At 38.7% G+C, this 25,965-nt stretch overlaps 1 protein-coding gene across 3 annotated transcripts in view; it reads left to right on the plus strand.

Moving 5' to 3' along the window:
• Positions 1 to 25,965, plus strand: part of PTPN2 (protein tyrosine phosphatase non-receptor type 2) — an 85,937-nt gene that overhangs the window by 14,671 nt on the left and 45,301 nt on the right. For all 3 annotated transcript variants that reach the window (XM_035013849.1, XM_035013851.1, XM_035013850.1), the window contains exon 2: positions 9,531 to 9,621. In XM_035013849.1, coding sequence (XP_034869740.1) covers positions 9,531 to 9,621 — 91 coding nt within the window. The remainder of the gene's footprint in view (positions 1 to 9,530; positions 9,622 to 25,965) is intronic.

The raw sequence follows: 25,965 nt of genomic DNA on the forward strand, positions 1-25,965 counted from the left end.
TTAGGGGATTTTGATACTAAACAGTGTGAGCATCCACAAATCTTGGTTAAGAGTTGGTGCCTGCACTTTCTGTGAAGAGGAACAAAGTTAGACATACGGAAAATTCAGCACCTCAAGAAAGTGAGACTATTGGATCATTAGAACATGTGAAATAGTATAAGAAATAGAGAAAACTGGAATTCAGATTCCCAAAACAAGAGCAGGTTGTAAAAATAAAGAACAGGAAAGAGCTCTTAAACTTAACGTAATTGTTAAAAAAAAATTGAAGACTCACTAGCAAAATAGATCATGCAGGATACCAGGTTAGCGTGAGAAAAATCTCCGAATTCAGGAAAAAGATATTTAAAGTGAAAATTATGAGAGAACATTTAAAACACATAAAGATCTCAAATCTCTGTGTTAGGTGGTTCTGAGAACAGAGGACCCTTAGATGAAGCAGTGACCAAAGAAATAATGGAAGTGTCTCTGAGCTGAAGAAAGCCTTGAATTTCAAGATTAAAGGGGACCACAAAGTCTTCACCAAGAATATATTAAAAAAGCATAAAAACTTAGGTGTGTCATAATGAATTTTCTAAGTATTCATGATAAAAGAAAAAGCCTTGTAAGGTAGTAAAACAAGTTATGTTTAGAGAAGAACCAGTCAGATTTGCATCAGAGTTACGCACTCTGACACTGGATGCCAGAAGATAAGGGAGAATGTCACCCAAGAGCTGAGAGAAATGAAATAGGTATAGAATGTAGGTTTGGGCAGTTGAAGCCAAGTAAAATCTAGAGTTAAGCTAAATAGTTATTGTTGTAAGCCTTAGTGCAAACAATAAATTAATTTTGAAATAATTGGAAATGTAAAAAATATGGATCCAAAGTTCTAGATTATTTCAAGAAAATATGGGGGATTGGGCTGTAGGAAGAGGGAAGTGAAACCTATGATAATTGTACCATAGATTTTACCAGTACGTTTTTTTTGTTTGTTTGTTTTTTAAGATTTTTATTTATTTATTTGAGAGCACAGAGGGAGAGGGAGAAGCAGACTCCCCGCTGAGCAGAGAGCCCGATGCGGTACTCGATGCCAGGACCCTGGGATCATGATCCGAGCTGAAGGCAGATGCTTAACGACTGAGCCACGCAGACACTCCTACCAGTAGGGACTTGATAGATGCTATCACATTAGTAGAAAAACACAAGTTCAAACATGGCTTTTACAAAATTTTAAGACTAATCCCCAGTAGAATAGGAATGGTACTTTTACTTCTAAATTATTAGAGGGAAAGAGGAACAAAGAAAACTTGATTAATACAGAAAAAAACAAGGGGAAAAGGAAACAAGGAAGCACAACATATAGAAAACAGCAGCCATCACGAATCATTTTTGGGTAAAAGAAGAAATCAATATGCCATTTGGAGACTAGAAAATAATGAGATGACACTCTTCTAAACTTAACAGGATTTGACCAGTCTTTATTTTTTTTAAAGGTTTTTTTATTTATTCATTTATTTGAGAGCGTGAGAGAGAGAGAGAGAGAGCACATGAGAGGGGGGAAGGTCAGAGGGAGAAGCAGACTCCCCGCCGAGCAGGGAGCCCGATGCGGGACTCGATCCCGGGACTCCAGGATCTTGACCTGAGCCGAAGGCAGTCACTTAACCAGCTGAGCCACACAGGTGCCCTTGAGCAGTCTTTAAAACAAGAAAGAAAGAAAAGGATATTAATGGGCTAAGCATTTCATTCAAACTAGAAAAACAAAAAAAAATGAAATAAAACTTTAGAAGGACAGACTGAATACAAAGGAAAGGTAAAAATAAATGAGTTTAGCATCTTCCCTTCCCCTTCCAAATAGGCAGTTTAATTTTACCTATGATTATAGTCCTAAAATTCTAATGATATTATTAGATATTATCTAAAGATATAGAACACCATTCCCAAATTTATTCTGGGGCTATAAAGATGGTCAGTATGAGGGAGTGTAATGCTATGTAATTCATCCTCGTTGATTAAAGGAGAAAAAAAGTGTGGTCATATTGAGATCAGTTAAAATAACAAAATTTTTTTAAATACTTAAGAATGAACTTAAGAAATGTGTTGGGGGGGGTGTGCCTGGGTGGCTCAATCGTTAAGCATCTGCCTTCGGCTCAGGTCATGATCCCAGGGTCCTGGGATCGAGCCCTGCATCGGGCTCCCTGCTCCGCGGGAAGCCTGCTTCTCCCTCTCCACTCCCCCTGTTTGTGTTCCTGCTCTTGCTATCTCTCTCTCTGTCAAATAAATAATAAAATCTTTAAAAAAAAAAAAAAGAAAGAAAGAAATGTGTTGGGTTTGGGGCACCTGGGTGGCTCAGTCAGTTAAATATCTGACACTTGATTTCCTCTCAGGTCATGATCTCAGGGTTGTGAGATCAAGCCCTGCATCAGGCTCCATGCTGGACGTGGAGCCTGCTTAAAGAGTCTCTCCCTCTTCCCTCTGCCCCTACTTCTGCTCCTGCGTTCTCTGTCTCTCTCTCTCAAATAAATAAAATCTTTAAAAACACTTTAAACAAGTTACTAGTTATTTTGAAATTTTACTTTTAAAAGTATACCAGATAAAGCAAGATGAATGAAATCTTAGCCTGTTAGGGTTAACAAAATTGTAAAGGAAATTTTCAGTCCATTTAGGAGACTAACATTTTTATGGGCACATCCATTTGAAACTAAATATTTACATTTTAAAATATGTAACTTAAATCATTCATAAAGACATGTAGCAGAAAATTTTTTCTTATTTCACTTCTAGTAACTATAGGCACTGTAATGATTTTTTTCCCCAAAGAGTTTATAACTTAAACCTTAGTTAGATTAATAGGTTTATTTTATAGTTTCTCTAGAAGAAATAAGTAGATATAAATATCAAACCCTGCTTGGTCTTACATTTAAGAATTTCTTATTAATCTTACAAAATGAATAGGGTTTGTTTGTTGTTGTTGTTTGGGGGGGTGCAAAATGGTGGTTTTATCAAAAGCACAGGAACAGGACCCATGGGCAGAAAGAGCTGCAACACTGGGGTTGTGGGGGGTGGCTGATTATATACTGTGGGATTGGGGGAGGTAAGGAAAAAGGAGGTTTCAAAAGAAATTTCATGTGCTAAAGAGGACCTACAAGATACTGGAGGCCTTGCCATTGTCAAGTTAAGGTTGTTTTCCCCTCTAGCAAGGCATTAACATTAAGATAGTTGGGAGATTCCTGGAAGAATGTCACACATGTCCCACCCAGGATTTGGGGGAGGGGGGCGGGCAGGAGAGGTTGCAGGGTCAAAATGAATAGTTTTTAAAACCATTTTTTCCCTTTTTGTCCAAAACATGTTACTGTCTTCTGTCCAAGAAAATAAACTTTTTATTGAGCTGAATGGTTTCATGTGGGGCTTGTAAAAGCTTGACATTCAATTTCTGTCAAAATAAGAGCCGTAGTAATATAGTCAGTGATACTGTAATAGCAATGTAAAGGGACAGATGGTAGTTATGCTTATGGTGAACATAGCATGATGTATACTTGTCAAGTCACTAAGCTGTACATCTGAAACTAATGTAACATTGTGTGTCAACTGTTCTAAAAAAATAAGAACCATAGTTTGCTATTCATTGCTGTGAATGGCATTCAAGGGTATATGTCAAGGATAGGCATGGCTGTTTATGAAGTGAAGAGTAGCTAGATGTTTAGCAAGAAAGTGTCTTGTTCTTGTAGATTAGCCTAGCATTATTTGAGCATTGGCAAATTAAATTCTATAGTAGAGTCAGTTTAGCTCCTTACTCAAACCATATGTCAAAATAAATTTCAAGAGATTAAATGTTATGTATATAAAAATATTAGATGAAATAATAAGAGAAAGTAGCTGTGTTGAAAGTAAATATGTTCAGAATTTAAAGTTAGAATTTTCTGCCTGGATATAAGTTGTAAGGCCATTGGTTGAAGTGGATTATTTTATGTTCCAGAAATTAGGCTTCTTTGCAAAAGGAGATGATGGGTAATCTTAATATAGTCAACTACATGTGTATATAAATTACAAATACGCTGAGGAGCTAAATGAATTTTTCTCCCAAATAGCAAATAGTGGCTCAGCTCCATTTATTGATTTTGTTATTCCTTTGTTTATATCATGTATATGAGGAGACTGTGTGAGTTTATGCTGTTGCTGAGATGGTATGAGTGCCTGGCTTTTAAACAGCTACGTGATATTCAATTGATTGGATGTACCACTGTTTTTTCAACCGGTCTTTCTCTGTCATTGGACATTCAGGTTATTTTTAGCTTTCAACATTATAAATAACTCTATGAAAGAGATCTTTGTACATGAGTTACCCACATTTTGGGTTATTGCCCCTAAAAGAGAAGTAATTAGTGAGCCAATTAGTCCTAGCCTTTTTTGAGCAAAAATCAAAATAAATTGGATTTTTAAAATTTCTCATTAAATAAACACAATCTTTTCCATTTAGATTTAGCTTTAATTAGGTAAGAGTTGGTATTAGATAAGAATAGTGGTTTTCTGGGGCGCCTGGGTGGCTCAGTCGGTTAAGCAGCTGCCTTCAGCTTGGGTCATGATCCTGGGGTCTTGGGATCGAGCCCCACGTCCGGCTCCCTGCTCGGCGGAAAGCCTGCTTCTCCCTCTCCCTCTGCCTGCCACTCTGCCTACTTGTGTTCTCTCTATCAAATAAATAAATAAAATCTTAAAAAAAAAAAGAATAGTGGTTTTCTTTCTTTTTTTTTTTTTTTAAGATTTTATTTATTTATATTCATGAGAGACAGAAAGAGGCAGAGGGAGAAGCAGGCTCAGAGACCCCCCCGCCCCCGACCCAGGGCTGGATTCCAGGAACCCGGGATCATGACCTGAGCCAAAGGCAGTTGCTTAACAACTGAAGCCACCCAGGCGCCCAGAACAGTGGTTTTCAACTGGATATTGGTGAGATAGATTTGTGGTGGAGTTTGCTGTCCATGGAAATTTGGCAATGTGTAAAGAGGTTTGTTACAGCTGGGAGAAGGAATGGTACAACGTTATTGAGTAGAGGCCAGCGTTGCTGCTGCTAAACATGCTACAGGGCACAAGGCGGTCCCCACAACAAAGAATTATCCAGCCAACAAAGAATGTCAGTAGTGCTGAGTTTGAGAAACCTTGGATTTGCAGGAAACATTCTTGTAGTCTTTAGGGCTACTGCTTATGGGTTCTCTCTGCTCTAGGAGGGGAATGTTTTAGCATCAAATGTCAATAGAGGCTGATTCTGCCAAATGTAATACAGACCTAGTAAATAGCTCAACACGTATCTTCCCATTTTGAGAAACACCATGTGTTTGTTTATACAAAATGCTTATAAAATTATTTTTGTGTATTGGGTATTCTTGAAAATGACTCATTCAGTGTCAGACCTGGTTATTGTTGAGATTTGGCCATACTGTGTGTATTGAAGATCTGCATTTAGCTGCATGAGAAAGAAAATCAGGCAGTAGCTGACTTAACAAATAGAGGCTGATTTTTCTCCTACAGTGACAGTTCTGGAGATAGGAGTCCAGAGTTGTTACTATGGCTCCCTGATGTCCTCAGTGACCCGGTTTCCTCTATTTCTGCTTAGCCTTCCTTAGAATGTGCTTTTTAGGGCGCCTGGGTGGCTCAGTTGGTTAAGCGACTGCCTTCGGCTCAGGTCATGATCCTGGAGTCCCAGGATCGAGTCCCGCATCGGGCTCCCTGCTCGGCAGGGAGCCTGCTTCTCCCTCTGACCCTCCTCCCTCTCATGTGCTTTCTGTCTCTCTCATTCTCTCTGTCTCAAATAAATAAATAAAATCTTAAAAAAAAAAAAAAAAAGAATGTGCTTTTTACCTTGTTGGCACGGGATATCTCCTCCCCATTCCCACCCCTCACCCGCAACATCAAAACTTGTACCCAGGGCAGGCAGAAGTGAGAAGGACAGAGATCACCAGAGCCAGCCCTTTTGATAAAAGCTTTCCTGAAACCCCATGCAGTGATTTCTGCTTCTTCTCATTGGCTTGAACTGTGTCCCATGACTGTTCTTACTTGTACGGGAGGCTGGGAAATACAGGATTTTAGTTGAGTTAACTGTAAGTTAGAAAGTAATAATTAGAAACTTTGAGTAAGGAAGAATGGATATTAGGATAGGCAACTAGTACGTACCTCTGGAGCCGCTTTTTAAAGTATTGGGGATTCTTTGTTGAGCTTGACTCTAGTCTGGCGCGGTGAAGGAAAAAAAGGTATTGGGGGTTCTGGTCTTCCTAAATGCACTGAAATGAAAGAAACATAAAGAGGAACAAACATTAGAAATTTGAGAGAATGGACTCTTACAGAGTTATGTGGGGTTTTTTTTAATTGAGAAAATAGAATGTATTTGTTATGAATGTATTTCTTAATCCCAAGAACTTGGCTGTTTTATGGTGTTTTGGAAATTAAAATCTCTTCCCTAACCCTATACTTGGGATGCTCCACCCAATTTAATTTTTTTTTTTTTGCAACATCAGTAATGACTTGTTATAGTGAACACAAATAAGTGTATTTCTGTAGGCTAAAAATTGGAATCAGCAACTGAGAGATGGACTTAAGTGTGAAAAATAAGTGTATATGCATAACACAAGCATTGAAGAAGGGCTAATGTAATAGAACGACCCTCTTTGCCCATTAAAAAAATTATTTTTATTGGACTTTTTTATATAATCTGGATAGCAATCCCTTATCAGATACTATTTTCTCCCATTCTGTGGGTTGCAACAACTTTTCAATGTGATTTTAAAACTATATAGCATTAGGACTGATATTATACTAGTATTTATTAGAATTTTAGCTAGTTTATTTTAAAGTAATATATGAATATATGGTTTGAAATCCCAGTAGCACAAAAAGTGTCCAATAAAAAGGAGTTAAAAGGACAGGTTACTTTGGAAAGAAGGAGAGAGGGGTGGGGTAGGGAAAGCCTTTAGCTATATCTGATGGGTACAGCTTTATAATTTGGTATCTGTATACAAGACAAAGTGATCACCACCACAAGGCTAGTTACCATCCATCACCATGCAGTTGGCCTCCTTCACCTCCATATATCAATTTGATATATAATATAATGGCCTCATTTCATCCACCCCCGAACCACTAGTTTGTTGTCTGTATCTATGAGGTTTGATTTTGTTTGTTGTTTTGGATTTCACATATGTGCGAATCATGCAGTGTTTGTCTTTCTCCAGTGATTTATTTCATTTAGCATACTTCAGGGTCCACCCATGCTGTAATAAATGACAAGGTTTCATTCTTGTTTATGGCTGAGTAGTACTCCATTGTTTTAATTATGTGTGAGAGTATGTGTGTGTGTGTGTGTGTATCACATCTTCTTTATCCTTTCATCTATAAATGGACACTTAAGTTGTTTCCACATCTTGGCTATTATAAATAATGCTGCAGTGATGTGTTTTATTCCTTTCCTAAAAAAAGAGATTTGGGGGCACCTGGGTGGCTCAGTTGGTTGAGCATCTGACTCTTGATTTCTGCTCAGGTCATGATCTCAGGGTCATGGGATTGAGCCCCATGAAGTCTCCATGCTTAATGTGGAGTCTGCTTGAGATTCTCTCTCTCCCTCTCCCACTTCCCTCACTTGAGCGTGCACTCTCTCTTTCTAAAATAAATAAATTTAAAAAAATAAAAGATTTGAAGTGGGTATTCAGAAGTGGCAGTAAGTGTTTAATCTAACTGATGGTAACATGAGTGATATTATCTGTATTTTTCTGTTAGAAATATTTCATAATGAAAACAAATTTTTAGTTACATAAATCTGTACCCTTCCCTAGATGTTCAGCCTTCCCCCCAAAAGTTACTAATTTCTCATCTCCTTCTAGAATTATTCACTGTATTCTAGGCATATTTATGTTTGAGTGGATTGTTCCCTCCCCACCATGAGTGCATATTCTTTTGTACTTTTTTTCACTATGCAGTGAAATTGTTCATTTCATTGTTTCTTTGAAATTTTTTCATATCACTGTATGTAGCACTTGTCCTTTTTCCTTGTTCCCATGTATCCTACTGCATTGGTGCCTTATAATTTATCTCACCAGTTCACTCAGATTCTTGCTAATTTTTCACTCTTATGTACAGTGAACATCCTTGTGCATAAATCTTTGCACACAGGTGTGTGGCTACATGATATAAATTCCTTGAGGATAAAATTGGTGGGTCAGATTTCTGATCTTACTAAATTGTTCTCAAACATTGTATCTGTTTATATTCTGCAGTAATATATGAGAATACTATCATCTGCATAGTGTTAGTAGAATTTTTATTCTTGCCAATTTGTTTTTTCCACACTTGATACAGAAAAGCTATTAAGAGAAAACTGTTTTAGTATTCTTTTATTTTGTAATTAAAAAAAAAAATTTCCTAACTTGAAAAAAAATAAATTTATTTGAGAGAGAATGTGTGCTAGTGAGAGAGAGCGCACGCCAGAGAGAGAGAGAGAGAGAGAGAGAGAGAGAGAGCACAGGCGGGGGGAGGGGCAAAGGGAGAAGCAGGCTCCCCACTGAGCAGGGAACCCAATGTGGGACTGGATCCCAGGACTTTGGGATCATGACCTGAGCTGAAGGCAGACGCTTAACCAACTGAGCCACCCAGGTCCTTTAGTAGTAGTTTAAATTAAAGAAGCATCTATGTTTTTAAGTTAAATTGACCTCTAATTTTCTATTTTTGTATGTTTCATTCAGTTTTAGTATCAAAGTTATGCAGCCTCCTATATTAATTTGGACAGAAATATTACCTTTCAGTTTCAAATACTTTTCCATGAAAGCATATGATAACAAATGTAATGAGCTGAAAAGATGAAAAAGTGTCAACTATTCCCACACATTAATTATATTAAGGTTTTAAATGTTAAGTAATAAATTTTATATGTAAAATTAAACACATTCAGGTCTAGGCTTAGTGTGGCCATATCCTCATGGAATTTCTTCTACGGTGGAACACAGAGAGCTGTAAGGGTCCTAAAATGAGCTTCTGGCCTAGTGGTGGTTGCTAAGCATTTATGGTTCTAGAAATAAAATTTGAGGATATTTCTGGACTCAAAGTAACAGCAATATGGGAAACTCCAAAATAGAGGTAGATGTTATTGAGAGTTTTGTGAGAAATCTGAATATGATGTGGTTAGCCTTAGATACCTCCATTGCATTAGTTCTGTGTTACATAAAATGTTTAAGGTTGCTTATAGGGGTTGAATATTGCATGGCAACATACAAATACATCCAGAGCAGAGACTTTGTGCCTGAAGGACCTTGTTCAGTCCTGAGGTCTGCCACTTACTAGCATTATGACCTTTGGCAGATTGTTTAATCTCTCAAAGCCTATCATCCCTCACATACAAAACAGGGATGATAGTTTTTCCTATTGGTGTTGTAAGAATTGAATGAGATAATGTAGACAATGAGCTTTGTGTTGTACTTGGCATTTCATCAGTGCTTGATGTTACTTTATACTGGCTGGGAAAGTATCTGTTTTGCTATATACAATTTAAGAGGAATATTAAAATATATTTTTGTTATTTTAAGGAAATTCGCAATGAGTCCCATGACTATCCTCATAGAGTGGCCAAGTTTCCAGAAAACAGAAATCGAAACAGATACAGAGATGTAAGCCCATGTAAGTACTTCGGGTTTGTGGGCATGTGTGTGTTTGTTGGTTTGTTTTAGGAGGCAGAATACAATGAAAAGAAGGTTGGGGATCAGGGTTGATAAGTACAGTGGTTTTCTTCATATTAACATAATACACGTTCTTTAAAGAAAAATTTCAAGGCACAGAATAGTTGAAGGAAGGAAAATTGCTCATAATTATTGCATCCTTCAAACACAGCCACTGTTATTTTGGTGTATTTCCTACTAACTTTTTTTCTTATGCATAATTTTCTTTCTTTAAAATTAATTGTAATCATATTTGTGTGTTATATGTATTCGTATATGTATATTTTCATATTATTCCGTAACCTTTTAAATACTAAAATATTTATCAGTGTAATTTGCTTTTTTTCCTCAAATTATAAAAGTAGTACATACTCACTGTAGAAAACTTTTAAAACAGAAATGTGTAAAGGAAAAAACCCTATGATTTAAAAACAGAAACTTTCGGGGTTATATTCTTTTTGTATTTTTCCTGAATAAACATACACACATTATTTATTTTTATTTTTTTAATTATTTATTTGAGAGCGAGCATGAGTGCACATACAAGCAGGGGGAATGTAGGGAGAGGGAGACGGTCTCAAGCAAACTCCATGCTGAGTGCCGAGCCTGACCGTGGGGCTCGATCTCTGGATCCTAAGATCATGACCTGTGCTGAAACCAGAGTCAACCAAGAGTCGGATGCTTAACTGACTGAGCCCCCAGACGCGCCTATACACATTCTTTTAAATTTAAAATTAGAATCCTTCACATGTTAATTGTAGCTCTTTTCCCACCTCACAATACATTGTAAGCATTTTCCTATCATAAGTCTTTTAGTGGCTTTGATAGAGGCTTTGGATATGCCATTCTTTTATGTAACAGATCCTTGTGGTTGAACATTTGGATACTGATGTACACACTCATTTATATACACAACTCTGTGAATAGTTGTCATACCACTGTTTTAAAAATGTGTTTATCCTGAGGTGATTTTATTTTGTGTTCTGATTGATACCATTTGGTCAAATACTAAATGAAGCTGCCTTACTATTCTACGGTGTTATCCCATATTTGATTTTAGTGGGCACAGGTATTTTCTTTAGGGCTGCTTGTTAGTAGGGATGTTAAAAAAAATCTGAATCTATCACATTTTGGTTCCTGCTTGTTTGTGGTTCTTTCCTCTAGTTGACAAGGGTATGGTGCTGGTGTGCTGAGGCCTCCTGTGTAGGCTGAATAATCTCACTCTACCCAGGGCTAAGATTTTATACCCTTATATACGTTGTACTCCTTCTTAGGAGGGTATGAATATGCCACTGAAAATCTAACTACTGGGGAAAAGGTCCATACTTTCTTTCTTAAAGGAACAGAACATTCTTCTTTCTGTTGACCAAGTACATTTCCATGAAAAGTGTATTGGCTGATTTTGGACAAATCAAATGAGAAGTAATCTCTTAAAATATTTCATGTTTATTATAAATTACTTATTAAATATTATGTTTCTCTTACATGTTTTCCTTACCAATTAATAGTGTTTGTAAAGATAAGTCTACAGCAGAGAGTGGTTTTCTGTTCTTCACTTGCAGACACTTGAAGATATGATAAACTTCCAATGAAACCTGACTCACCATGGCAACAATTCTGGTGTTGGTGTGTGTGCAGGGAATGGGGGTATGGGCAGTGGTTCTAACATTTAGGTGCCCCTTCACCCTTTCCATATTTCTGTTGAGTATCATTGAGCTAGAACACTAATCTTTAGTGTTTAGCATGAGTTTTGAAGACGGTGTGTCCCAGTTGTACACCTTGCTTTGTTGCCTCTAATTTAAAAAAAAAAAACAAAAACCAAAAACCCAGGCTTCTTATTTTGATAATTGTAGCTATGTATGCAGTTGTGAGAAATAGCACTCAGAGATTCTGCATACCCTCCCCCTGGTTTTCCCCAGTGGTAACATCTTGGCATAATTGCAACCAGGAAATGAACATGGTTATGATCCATCCAGATCTCCTCAGTGTTACTTGCACTAATTTGTGGCTCTGTTCAGTTCGGCTCAGCTCTGTTACATGGTAGAGTATGGGGTCTCCACCCCAGTCTGGGTACAGACCAATGGAACAGCTCCACCTTAAGATCCCTCCCTGCCTTACAGTTCTGGATCTCTTCAACTCTCAACTTGAAATCTTAAATGCTGCTACCTTGAGGGCTACTTTCTGTCTTCCCAGCCCTTTGACTTTATCAGGATCTTTAGTTTGTTGACTTTTTCATTTATTATAGTACATTACTTCCTTCCCCACCCTACTTAGTACTTGATGACTTTCTTGCTGTTCTAATATGTTAGAAAGATAATCTCTGGCTCTTTAATTCTACCTACCCTGTGAAACCTAACGTCAGATAGTCGTTCAGCTTCTGTGACCTTTGGGCTCATTGTGCCTTGGGTGGGCTCGGGCACTGGCTGGGCCTGGGGTGCCCCGCTGTCCTCCTCCGTGCCCTTCGTCACTCCCACTGCCCCTCTGCTCTGGCTTGTCCCAAAGGAAACCGGCTCTTTCACACACTCCCACGCCCACCGCTCACAGAATGTGATCTGCCTTCAATTCTGCAGAGAAACATTTTAAAAATCCAGAAATAACTCTTCAACTTCATGTTCTACCACCCAGAAACTTATTTCTGTCTTCACTCACCTTTTCCTGAAGCCCCAGGAAATAAAGCCTTCCCCCTCCTGTCCTAGGTTTGTATCCTGATGCTTCATTCCTCCCCAGGGACCTCATTCGCTGTCATAACCACTCTTACTCCTGTCTTCAACCTCTTTCCAGTAGCTCCTTTCCCTTATTATGTAAATGTGCTTCAGCCTCTTCTCATCTCAACCATCTTATCACATCTCAGCTCCACTTCTCTGTTACTTGTGTGGACATGAGCACGTGCACACGTTTGCACAGAGTCTCAAAAAAAAGACACCGTATTATTTGTCTCTCCATCCTCATCACCTGTGCATTCTTCAGCCCATGGTTCTGCCCTAGCCTCCCCACTGAAACTTTTATTATCAAGTACTGTTTTCAAGCTTTCTAGTTTTCACATGCAATGAGGAACTTTCCATTGGTTTCTTTTCTTATCCCTCTGACTTTTGACATTGTTGACTCTTCCTTCCTTCCCTAACACCATATTTTTTCTATTTTGCTATTATGCCTCTGGCTGGTCAGGCATTTTCAGAGTTTTTCTTCCTCAGTTGACTATCTTCTTCAGGGTTCTGTCTCCCCCTCCTTCTCACTCTGACACTTCTTTGAATGATCTCATCTTCTGTGGGTTTGGTTACCATGTGCTTGTCACCCTAAATCTCATCTGTAGCCTCGGTCTCTCTTAGCTATAGACCCATTTATGCAAGGCACTCATCTCTGTGTGGATGTCCTGTAAATGCCTCAGTCTCAGAATGTCTAGATACTGATCTAGCATTCCTCCCCACACAGTCCATCGGTCCCAACCCTGAGACCTGCGTTTTCTGCTGTTTTCCCCATATTAATAAATGGTACTACTATTGATACATATGCTGCAGCTAGAAACTCAGACTCCTCTCCGATTCAGCTCCCATATCTACTTGATAACTAAATAATTACAATTCCATTTCCACAATTTTTTTAATTTTTTTTGGGAGAGAGAGAGAGAGAGCATGCATGTGCACTGGGGGGGTGGGGGGGGAGGGTGGCAGGGAGCAGAGGGAGAGGGGGAGAGAGAGAGAATCCCAAGCAGGCTCCATGCCTGGCATGGAGCCCAGTGCAGGGCTCAATCTCACAACCCTAAAATCATGACCTGAGCCAAAATCAAGAGTCAAATGCTCAAGCGACTGAGCCACCCAGACGCCCCCACAATGTGTTTTAAATCTCTTCTTCACTGTTTGTACTGGCTTGGTTCCAGCCCTTGCTCTTCCTTTTCTGGATTATTACAGTAAACTCTTGTCTCCTTGTCTCTGTTCTGTTCCCGTTTCAGTCCATTCTCCATGCAGTATCCAGGATAATCTTTGTAAAATGCATGTCTGTTTTCCAGTCTCCGGTAGCATTCCACAAGTTTTATGAGAAATTAGTTTTGTAGCATTATCATACAAGACCTTTTGGAGACCCACCCTTCACATACCTCCAGATTTTTTCTAGCCATTTTCTCACAAATTTATTATTATTAAAGATTTTATTTATTTGTCAGAGAGAGAGAGAGCACAAGCAGGGGAAGGGGCAGGCAGAGGGAGCAGCAGGCTTCCCGCTGAGCAGGAAGCCCGATGCGGGACTCGATCCCAGGACCCTGGGATCATGACCTGAACTGAAGGCAGACGCTTAACCGACTGAGCCACCCAGGTGCCCTACTCAAAATTATTGATTTTGGTAAAACTGAAACAGAGTTTTCCCAATGTGACCAGTTTCTAAGGTTTTTTTTTTTTTTTAGATTTTATTTTTATTTTTTTTATTTTTTTATTTTTTAAGATTTTATTTATTTATTTGAGAGAGAGAATGAGAGACAGAGAGCATGAGAGGGAGGAGGGTCAGAGGGAGAAGCAGACTCCCTGCCGAGCAGGGAGCCCGATGCGGGACTCGATCCCGGGACTCCAGGATCATGACCTGAGCCGAAGGCAGTCGCTTAACCAACTGAGCCACCCAGGCGCCCTAGATTTTATTTTTAAGTAATCTCTACACCCAGTATGGGGCTTGATTGAACTCACAACCCGGAGATCAAGCATCACATGCTCTACCGACTGAGGCAGCCAGGCACCCCCCAGTGTGACCAGTTACTAATAACTCAGTGTCTGAATATATCATTCCCTTTTTGGAACATCTTCCTCTTTCTGACCCACATTAGTCAAAATCCTGTTCTTCCAAATATCTTCCCCACTACTTCCCCTTGGGTGTTATTCTCACACAGTGGAGGAGGTCATGGAGGTGAGGACTCTCACTAAATATAGACGGGCCCAGGAATGTGTATTTTAAAACACTCCCTGGATTATGCAGATATACCTTTCCTTATTGATAGTCATTATAAAATTTAAAAATGTATTTCCATACAAAATACTCTACAGTTGGTTTGGTTCAGAAAACATGCATTAAAAACCAGCTACACAGCTGACTGACACTAAGCTATGCACTGAGAATACCACGAATATATGTACCCTGCCCTCTGATAATTCACAGTATAGTGAGGGAGATACAGACCTGTTGTGCTGTATGTATCATGGGATAGGACCATGTATATTGGTGGAGCTGTGCCTAAGAAGTTAGGGATAGCTTTTAAGAGAATACATGGTAACCAGCTAGGTAAAGGGGAACTGAACATTATTTTTTTATGAGTCCCAGATTTTTTCTAGATTTTGATTCAGTAGGTCTGGAAATCTGTGTTTTTAAACAGTCTCCTTACATGATTCTTATATACCCAGCCTGGCCCCGGTCCTAAGATTGACATACAGAAACTACATTTGGAGGTGTGAATATGAGAAACATAATCAAACAGAGATGTTTTGAAATAGCATTTGAAGAAGTCCACAATCTTCCTATAATTGCCATGACCAAAAGATGCCTCACTTGTCTCAGTTTTAACTGTGAGACAGTTGTGAAAGAGACAGGCAAGAACTTGGTTGGTTGAGAAGAGAGTAGGGGCGCTAGGGTGGCTCAGTTGGTTAAGCGTCTGCCTTCAGCTCAGGTCATGATCTCAGGGTCCTGGGATTGAATCCCACATCGGGCTCCCTGCTTAGCGGGAAGCCTGCTTGTCCCTCTCCTCCCTGCTCATGCTCTCTGTCACTATTTCTGTCTCTCTTTCAAATAAATAAATAAAATCTTGAAAAAAAAGAGAGAGTAAAAGATTTTAATGATCTCTTTGAGAATTATACTACTAGAGACTACTGCTAAATTTTGAAATTTTCCTTACTTTTTGCTTTACAGGTAGAAATTCTATAAATCCTGTGTTTGGTCTAAAAGGAAGTGCCAGCAAGTCTTTAGTGAACTGTCATTTGTTTTCACTGACCCTGAAACAGTTTTGTTTTGTTTTTTTAATTGTGGTAAAAAAGCACTGTATAACATAAATTTACCCTCTTAACAATTTTTAGATGTACACTGCGGTATTGCATGTTACTATAACTATATGCATGTTATTGTACAACTGAGCTTTTCATCTCGTGTGACTAAAACTCTGTACCCATTGAACAACAACATCCATTTCCCCCTCCCTCCAGCCCCTGGCAACCACCATTCTACTTTCTGTTTATGAGTTTGATTACTTTAGATACTTCATATAAGGAGAATCATACAGTATTTGTCTTTCTATAACTGGCTTATTTCACTTAGCATAATATCCTCAAGGTTCATCCATGTGAAACTGTCAGTTTTTAAAGGAAAGTAACACAGAGACTTTTGATTCTGATAGTATGGCAGGTTAGATAATCTGTAGTCCCTTATGGCCACAAAACAAGATTTTCAGTAAATGTACTTTTTAAAAAGTTTCCAGGTGTGGGGGCACCTACGTGGCTTAGTTGGTTAAGCGTCCGACTCTTGATTTTGGCTCAGGTTGTGAGATTGAGCCCCTTGTTGGGCTGGCTCCCTGCTCAGTGGGGAGTTTGTTTGAGATTCTCTCTCTCTCTCTCGAATGAATGAATGAATGAATATAAGATCTTTTAAAAAATAAAAAGTTACTAGGTGGGGAGAAAGTAAAGTTCCAGACCTCCTTCGCCTCCCCACCTCCTAAAAAAAAGATCTCAGCAAATGGCATAGCTACTCTGAATGCAAATGACAGTATTAGCTCTGAGATTTGTATAATAAATATATTTGTGTAACAGTAAAATAGCCTCAAGATAGATTAAGCAAAATTGAATAGAATTACAGGAAGAAATAGACGAGTCCATGTTCATGGCCTTTTAATAAGACAGAATATTAGTATAGAAGATTTAACCACACAATTAAGCTTAATTTAATAAGAAAAATATATAGAACCTTATTCCAACAATTAGGGAATACATTTTCTTCTAGGACTTTGGAATATTTATAAAAAATGAACCATCGACTTGGCTGTAAAGTAAATCTTAACAATTTAAGAATTGCTGTCTTACTGGCCATGTTCTTTGACCAGAATGCAATTAAATTATAGATTATTAATGAAAAGATAAAAAAGTCACATAAATTTGGAGATTTAAAGATTTCTGAGTAATTCATGGGTCAAGAAGAAATCATAAAGGAAATTTTAAAATTCTTAAAAGTGACAATACGTAAAATACTATTCATCAGAACTTTCATAAGGCAGCAAAAACAGTAATGCAAAGAAAATATGTTGTCTTGGGGTGCCTGGGTGGCTCAGTTGATTAATGTCTGACTCTTGATTTCCGCTCAGGTCATGATCTCAGGGTCCTGGAATTGAGCCTCAGGTCAGGCTCTGTGCTCAGAGGGGAGTCTGCTTCAGGATTCTCTCTCCCTCTGCCCCTCCCCCCCACTTGCTGGAGCACTGTCTTTGTAAAATAAATAAGTCTTTAAAAAAAAGGAAAAGAAACTGTTGTCTTAAATGTATTAAAACAGAATGATAAAAATTTATGTGCTAAGAATAGGCCCCAGTTCTTTCTGTGAGCTTGTTATAGAACTTTGATAACCAAACTTGAAAAGTTTAATAAGAATAAAAGTTACAGGCATATCGCCCTCATGAATATAGATGTAAAGATTAGCAGACTGAGTACAGCAGTCTGTAAGTTTATTTTAGGAATATAAGGGTGGCTTAACATAAAATCTTTTTTTTTTAACATTAGAAAATCTTAAAAATGTTGGTTCACCACAATAACGAGGTAAAGGAGAAAAGGTCATATGAATATTTCAGTAGATGCAGAAAGATTATTTAAAGTCAGTGCTTGCTCATGATTAAAAACAAAACACATAGCAAACTGGAAAGAGAGGGGAACTTCTGTAACCTAATATAAGCTATCTAAGAGACGCCTACAATAACATAAGTCTGAATGATAACATGTTAGAAACCTTTTTTTTTTTTTAAACAAAAATGTAGAACAAGACAAAGATGCCCACTATTACCGCTTCTACTTAACATCATGCTTTAGGTCCTAGCCACTACTGAAAGAAGAGTAAGAAATAATACAGATTAGAAAAAAAAGAAAGCAAGCTACTATTTTATCTGGTGCTGTGTAACAAACCACCCCCAAACAGTGGTTTAAAACAGTAGCAATCATTTATCATCTCTGCAAATCTGGGGGTTAATTGGACTCAGGTGATTCTTGCTCAGGGTCTTTTTATGCAGTTGTAGTTCAGATGGTAGCTGGGGCTAGAGTCACCTTGAGGCCTTCCTCACTCAGTTGTGGACGGTCAGCTGGAACACCTATATGGGGCATGACCATGTGACCTGGACTTCCTTGCAAATAGTAGCTGGGTTTCAGGAGTGAGGGTTCTGAGAGAGCCAGCTGGAAACCGCATTGCCTTGCACCACCTAGACTTAGAAATCTCATCACTTCCATCACATTCTTTTCATTAGTGGCCATCCAGGTTCTTTTTTTTAAGATTTTATTTATTTGACAGAGAGGCACAGCGAGAGAGGGAACACAAGTAGGGGGAGTGGGAGAGGGAGAAGCAGGCTTCCCGCCGAGCAGGGAGCCCGATGTGGGGCTCGATCCCAGGACCCTGAGATCATGACCTGAGCTGAAGGCAGACGCTTAATGACTGAGCCACCCAGGCACCCCAGTGGCCATCCAGGTTCTAGGGAAGAGGACTGATACTCCACCATTATATGGAAGAATTATCAAAGCATTGTGGACATAGTTTAAATATTTTATTATTTATTTATTTGACAGAGAGACAGCGAGAGAGGGAACACAAGCAGGGGGAGTGGGAGAAGCAGGCTCCCCGCGGAGCAGGGAGCCCGATGTGGGGCTCAATCCCAGGGCCCTGGGATCAGGACCTGAGCCAAAGGCAGACGCTTAACAACTGAGCCACCCAGGCACCCCGTGGACATAGTTTAAAACCATCACAATTATAGATGATACAGTTTTCTTCATAATCTAGAAAATGTGCAGACAAGTCAAAGAATTATGAAGAAACATTTTGGTAATCTCAGAATTATAAGACAACAGATCTTTGAATTATTAAAACAGACCTTTATACATGACAGGAATTGGCTTGTCATCTTTCTTAGTAAGCAGATTTAGATAAAAGTTGTTGTATAATAGTAATCAGAACAAGTATAGATAGAACTTAAATTTTATGGTAACTCTTATGTAAATATTTGCTAACATTCTTTCTTATTCCATCTAAAGTTTAAAAATAAAGACCAAATGCACTTCACATTCTCAAATCCATTCCGTTGTCAGCTTTTTTACTTAAAGGTTTTCTCATTATTTGTTAGGACTTTGACCTTTGGTTCTGTCTTCAATTTTGTTTTGTTGTTGTTGTTGTTCTTTTTAATCTTCAATTTTAATCAAGTCTAAATCAAAGCTATTTTGGACTTTTTTTTTAAGATTGTATTTATTTATTTGAGAGAGAGCGAAAGCAAGAGAGATCACAGAGAGAGAGGGAGAAGCGGACTCACGGCTGAGCGAAGAGCCTGATGCAGGGCTCAGTCCCAGGACCCTGAGATCATGACCTGAGCCGAAGGCAGAATCTTAAGAGACTGAATCACTGAAGCACACCTATTTTGGACTTTTAATAATTTATTTCTACAGGTCACTGGTGTGCCGGAGTGGATCAAAGGAATAAGAATAGAATTCTTAGTGAAGAAGCTAGAATTGATTAGATGGGGGAAGAAGACTTTAACTGAACAACATGATACCTGACTTCAGATACTTGAACTTCATATGGCAAAAGGAACTCATTGTCCTCTGTTAAGCTTGAACAATAGAACTGCAGTTAACGAATGAATAACACAGTTGGTGAATTTCGGGTCACCAACTTTTTGAATTGTAGAGGATTGGTTAGATAATTTTGAAATATCTCTTGTATGCTTCACTTATTGCCTCATTCCTTGTCCCTTCCTCACTTCCCCCATTCACCTTTCTCTCTTCTTACACTGTTGATTCCTTAACAGGTACACTTTTTTTTTTTTTTAATTAAACTGGACCACCTGTCCCCCAGTAAAGTTTTGTTCAGTCTTCAAGACATAGGTATCACTCCTCTGAGAGGTACCCACTAGAAGTTACTAGTTTGCTTCTATAGCACTTTATTTCTGTATTCTGGCACAATCTTACCTCCTTATACTTTTATTACATTTACTCTGTAGAGGAGTGACACTCAACAAGGGTGTTTACCATCCCTGGGAGACATTTTGGAAATTTGTGGGCACTTTTTTTCTTCTGGTATGTTTCTGCTCAACTCTTGATATATATTAAAATAGATATTATAAACTACTTTCCATTTATTTTCTTATATATTTCAGTTAGGGCATTATTGATATTAAAAAATTATGTATAGTTTCTGTTATCTCAAATAGTAGGCTAGGAAAGGAGGTATTAAAGACCTCATTTAGCCTCCCCTCTCTCCTCTGAATAATTCAATCTAAAAGCCCTTGGGGTTGGGCACCAGCATGTGGAAGGCATGTAAATAAGGGGGAAGGCATGCTAGGTGGTGGGGGGGGCATGTTTGAAGAGTGGAGGAAAGGTGGAGTGAACCCTGTGATGTTAGATTAGAATTAGTGTATCAGTGTATGAACTCCATTTTCAGTGAATATGGATATACAGATACATAGAAATGTAGATGTGTGTGTGTGTGCATGTTTATATTTCCTAGCCCTGACCACTGAGAAGTCTTGGAAACAATGACACCCTCTTAGCCTTGGGCATGCCTAGCTTTTGATATCCAAATTTCATTCTCCACTAAGAGGAAAAGGGCTCCTTGAAGAAATATCTGACTCTGGGGCTGGGGCAGGGAAAGTATAAGAGTAACCTGGAATGTCTTATAGTCCCAGAAGGTAAGGATGGTCAAGAAATGATGAGGTTATGTCAGAAGGACACAGAAACCATCTTGAAGCCTATGGGCTAAATCTGGGGGTGATTTGAGCATTTGAAATAATAATTATAACCTGCTGAATAAAATAGGAATCCATGAGTTTACACTGATATAAAGAAATATGAATTAATAAATGGGGGGAAAGGAAAGATCTACCTTAGTGTAGGATGGCAAGTAATAAATGTTGAAATAGATGGTAAACTTGGTGGGTGAAACTTTGATGAGGAACAAAAGATTTCCATAATCTTAAAGTGCCCTTATGTAAAATACTTATTAACGTAAGAGGGGAATAGTAACTGTGCAGAGGAGAAGTTTTGCAGACACCAACCTTAAACAGATAATCATGACCAATAATGGGACACATCACATTGAAATCCTGAACTGCCCTATAGAATGCAGTGAGTACAGAGCATCACTCTGCTGAACTCACCAAAGTGCACAACCTGAACTCAGATGTAGAGAATATCAGACAGCTCAAATGGATTGACACTCTGTAGTCTTCAAAGGATTATAAAAACCCTCCCAAGGAAAAACTGAGGAATGGTTCTAGGTTGGAGACTAAAGAAATATGACATCTAAACCTAACATGTGATTGGGGCACCTGGGTGGCTCAGTCGGTTAAGCATCGGACTCTTGGTTTTGGCCCAGGTCGTGATCTCAGGGTTGTGAGATCAAGCTTTGGCGTCAGGCTCTGCACTCTGTGCAGAGTCTGCTTAGGATTTTCTCTCTCTCTCCCTCTGACCCTCCCCCGACTTGTGCATGCTTGCGTGCTCATGTGCATGCTCTCTCTCTCTCAATAAATAAATACAATCTTAAAAAAAAAAAAGTAACATGTGATCCTGTATTGGATCCTTTTGTTTAAAAGATATTATTGGGACATTTGGTGAAACTTGAATGGGGTCTGGGTTAATAAGTATCACTGTTAACTTTATGATTTTGATGGCTGTACCGGGGTAAGGTAGGGTTGAGTCCTTTGTAGAAAATACACACAAAAATATTCAGGTGTAATAAGATACCATGTTTGCAACTTGTCATGATTTAGGAAAAAAAATTATTTGGATTTTTCTTGGATTTTTCTGTAAGTTTTGAAATTATTTCAACTTAAAAATTTTTTAAAGATTATTAAAAAGGCAGGGAATATTGAATCCTAGTCAGTACATGAAGACAAGAAAAGGAAATAAAAGGCATTCAGATTTGAAAGGAAGAAATAAAAATGTCTCTATTTGCACAAAGTCTAGACCTGATAGTCTACATAGAAAATCCTAAAGAATCTACCAGGAAGTCTCCTGGAACTAATAAGTGAGTTAAACCAGGTTGCTGTATATAAGATCCGCATACAAAAATTAATTATAATTACTAGCAATGGACACATGGAAACCAAGATTAAAAATACAGGGTCATTTAGGGGACCTGGGTGGCACCGTCGGTTAAGCATCCCACTCTTGGTTTCCGCTCAGGCCTTGATCTCAGGGTTGTGAGATCGAGCCCTGTGTCAGGCTCTGTGCTCAATGTCGAGTCTACTTGAGATTCTCTCTCCCTCTCCCTCTGCCCCTCCTGCTCATGTTCTCTCTCTCTCTTTCTCTCTCTCAAATAAATAATTAAAAAAAAATACAAGGTCCTTTATAATTGCTCTTAAAAAAGGAAATATTTTGGAATAAGTCTAACAAAACATGTATAAGACCTGAATATTGAAAACAACAGAACACTGACAAAAGAAATAAAAATGATCTAAATAAATGGAGAAATGTACCATGTCCATGGATTAGAAGTCTCAACATAGTAAGGATGTCAGTTCTCCCCAAATTTTTCTGTAAGTTTAACACAGTTCCTACCAAAATCTCAGGAAGATTTTTTTGTAGCTATAAATAAGCTTACTCTTAAATGAGTGTGAGAAGACAAAGGAACTAAAATAACTAAATTTCAAAAAAGAAGAAGGTGAGGAGGAATAATTCTGCCCAATTTTAGGACTTATTGTATAACTATGGTATCAAGACAATGTGGTATTGGCAGACGGATAGAAACACAGATTGGTGAAATAGAACAGGGAACCTAGAAATAGACTTATGCAAGTATGGTGAACTAATTTTTGATAGAGGTGCAAAGCAATTAAATGGCAGAAGGATGATTTTTTTCAACACTCATTACTTGAACAATTGGACACCCCCGGGCAAAAGAAAAACAAAACCAAAACTCAACCTAAACTTCCTTATACAAAAATTAAAGTGGATCACAGATTCAATATAAAGTGTAGAACTTTTAGAAGAAACAGGAGAAAATTCAGAACCTATGGCTAGGTCAAGAGTTCTTAAGATGACATCAAAAGCACAGTCCATGAAAGAAAAAACTCAGTAAGTTGGAGTAAACCAGAATTAAAAGCTTTTGCTCTGCTGAAGATCCTGATAGGGTGTTGAAGATGAAAAGACAAGGACAGTCTGGGAGAAAATATAAACCACAAAGAATTCATACCTAGAATATATATAGAACTCTCAAAATTCAACAGTAAAAGACCAAACCGTAAAACCAAAAGAAGTCCAATTAGGAAATGGGCAAAAGATTATGAACACAAATGGCAGATAAGCACGAAAGCATATGAAAAACATTAACTGTTAGGGAAATATCATTAACTATTAGGGAAACATCATTAACCATTAGGGAAATGAAAATTAAAACCGTGTTTGTGAGGGATCACTACATACCCACTGGAACAGCTAAAATAACGAGGCCACAATATTCCAAGAATACAGAAACTGGATCTCATATGAGGCTAGTGAGAACATAAAATGTATGGCCACTTTGGAAAATTGTTTGGCAGTTTTCTTGAACAGCTAAACATACCTTATATAACCCAGCCTTTGCACTCCTGGGCATTTATCCCAGAGAATTGCAGCCTTCTGTCCATACAGAAATTCATTCATGAATGTTCATAGCAGCTTTATTTGTAGTAGCTCCAAATTGGAAACAGCCCAAATGTCCATCAACGGGTAAGTGGTTAGCAAACTGGTGTATTCATACCATGGCATACTACTCAGCAATAAAAAGAAATGAGCTATTGACAATATGCAACAAGTTGGGTGGATCTCAGAGGACTCCTGCTGAGTCAGAAAATCCAGTCTCAAAGGTTACCTATTGTATGATTCCATTTTTATAGCATTCTTGAAATGATAAAATTACAGAGATAGAGAACAGATTAATGGGTTAGGGACAGGGTTGGGGGAAGAGTGTGACTCTAGAGGGTTTGCACAGAGGATCTTTGTGGTAATGGAACAGGACGTATCTTGATTGTGGTGGTGGTTGCACAATCTCCACATGTGATAAAATGGCATAGAACTGTACACACCCACACAAATGGGTGCCTGTAAAACAGGACATTGGAGTACGGTCTGGGTTATACCAGCATCTGTCCACGTTTCTGAATTTGATGCCATCTTGAATTGGATACTTGGAAAGGGTACTATGCTAGGCAGTGGGAATACATGGTGAACATGACAGAGTCCCAGGCTACAGAGAGCTTAACTCTAACAGAAGGCTGCAGGTGGCTGAAAGTGTGGGCACTGCTGCTGCCGCGTGGGCTTAGAAGATCAAAATCTTGCCATAACGGTAGCCTTCTAACGGAGGGCCCCCACTGTGGCCACAGCTCATCACTTGGGCAGCTCTGCTGTAGAGTACTAACACTGGGGACTGGAGGGAGGAGCAGAAATGTACAGGGAGGGAGCTTAACATCCTGGGGAAACATGGCACATCTTCCAGGACCATTGATTATACTCGGAATGTGGGGAGGGAAGGTGTGATTGCTTATATGTTAAAATACAGATGCACAATGAAGTAGAATTTTTAAGTTCCTATAAATTTTTTTTAAAGATTTTATTTATTTATTAGACAGAGAGAGACAGCAAAAGAGGGAACACAAGCAGGCGGGGTGGGAGAGGGAGAAGCAGGCTTCCCGCTGAGCAGAGAGCCCAGTGTGGGGCTCGATCCCAGAACCCTGAGATCATGACCTGAGCCAAAGGCAGACGCTTAACAACTGAGCCACCCAGGCACCCCGAGTTCCTATAAATTTTTAAGATGAAATAGGACTTTTCAAAGAGTTTTGTATTAAATACTTCTAGGATATTAAGTGAGGGTCGTTCATTAAAAATAATTAAGAAGGGTTGGTCCAGTCTAGCCATTTCATCTTACAAGAAGACTGAGACTTAGTGACCTCTTGTTATCACAGCGTGTAGTGCCTCACTAACTTGGATGCTAAAAATGTTTCTCAAGTAGCAGGTTACTCTTCTATATAAATCACAGCTTTGTCTGTGGTCACATAGGTTGGTAGAGCCAGGACAGACTTTGGAATCTACATCTTTAGGCCCCTTAGCCTTCCCTCACCTGTTTTCTTTCATCTGTGCCAGAGTTCCAGGTATTTGTACTAAAAAGTTCTGGAGCTGTCTGAGCTCTTTCTTTCTTGTTGCTGAATTAGGTCACTCTTCAGGTCAGCTAACATAATCTCATCTCCTGTGTTGATTTCAGAATGGTTTAATAGTGATTTGTCATTCTAACAAAATTCTACCATAGTTTAATTATTTGAATATGAAAATTTTCTGGAATTTATTTTATAAACAGTGCTTGGACACTTGCCAACCTAAATTGTTTAGGACACTCTTCCAAGTAAACACGAAGAAGATGGAAGTACAAACTCTTTTTCTCTGAGTTGAATTTACGAGGTGAGACTAATGAATCAGTACAGATTTTCTTGATTCTCTGAACCTGAATTGCAGGCTGCTTCTCTTCCCTTTGTTCACTGGGCTCAAGCTCCATTATTTGTGTCCCTCAGACATTTAGGCACACACCCACCTTAAGGTATTTACTCTGTGCTTGGAACACTCTTAACCAAAATAGTCGTATGATTGACCTCCTCCAAGTCTTTGCTTAAATGTCAGTGTCTCAGTGAGGCCCACCCTGCAGAATTGCAACCTGCCCTGCTCCCTAGCACAACTATTCCCCTTCACTCTGCTTTCCCCCTCCCCCATAGCATGTGTAACTGTATAAAATATAATTTACTTAGTTGTTTTGCTTATTGCTATCTCCCTTTCTGAGAAGGTAAGCTCCACAAGGGTATGGATGGGTCCTTAGTGTCTATAACAGTCCTCGAATGTAGAAAGAATTTAATAAATATTTGGTCTACTTTGTTTCTGTGGTGTCCCATGGACTTCTGGATGTAAGGAAAGTACTTTACCCCCAATTCCCTCTACCCTCCATGTTTTCGGCTCTGTCTCTCCTTAAAGCAGAGATTCTGAGTTTCAAGGAAAATGGTGAGGGGCTTCCTGATAAATTGAAATTTAGTATGTCTTATTTTATACAAACTATTAAAGAGGAAAGATGTCCATGTTCCAAAGTACATTAGTGGATTAAT

This window comes from Mirounga leonina, unplaced genomic scaffold, assembly GCF_011800145.1.
Source record: "Mirounga leonina isolate KUSES-001 unplaced genomic scaffold, KU_Mleo_1.0 Mir_167, whole genome shotgun sequence".
Lineage (NCBI taxonomy): Eukaryota > Metazoa > Chordata > Mammalia > Carnivora > Phocidae > Mirounga > Mirounga leonina.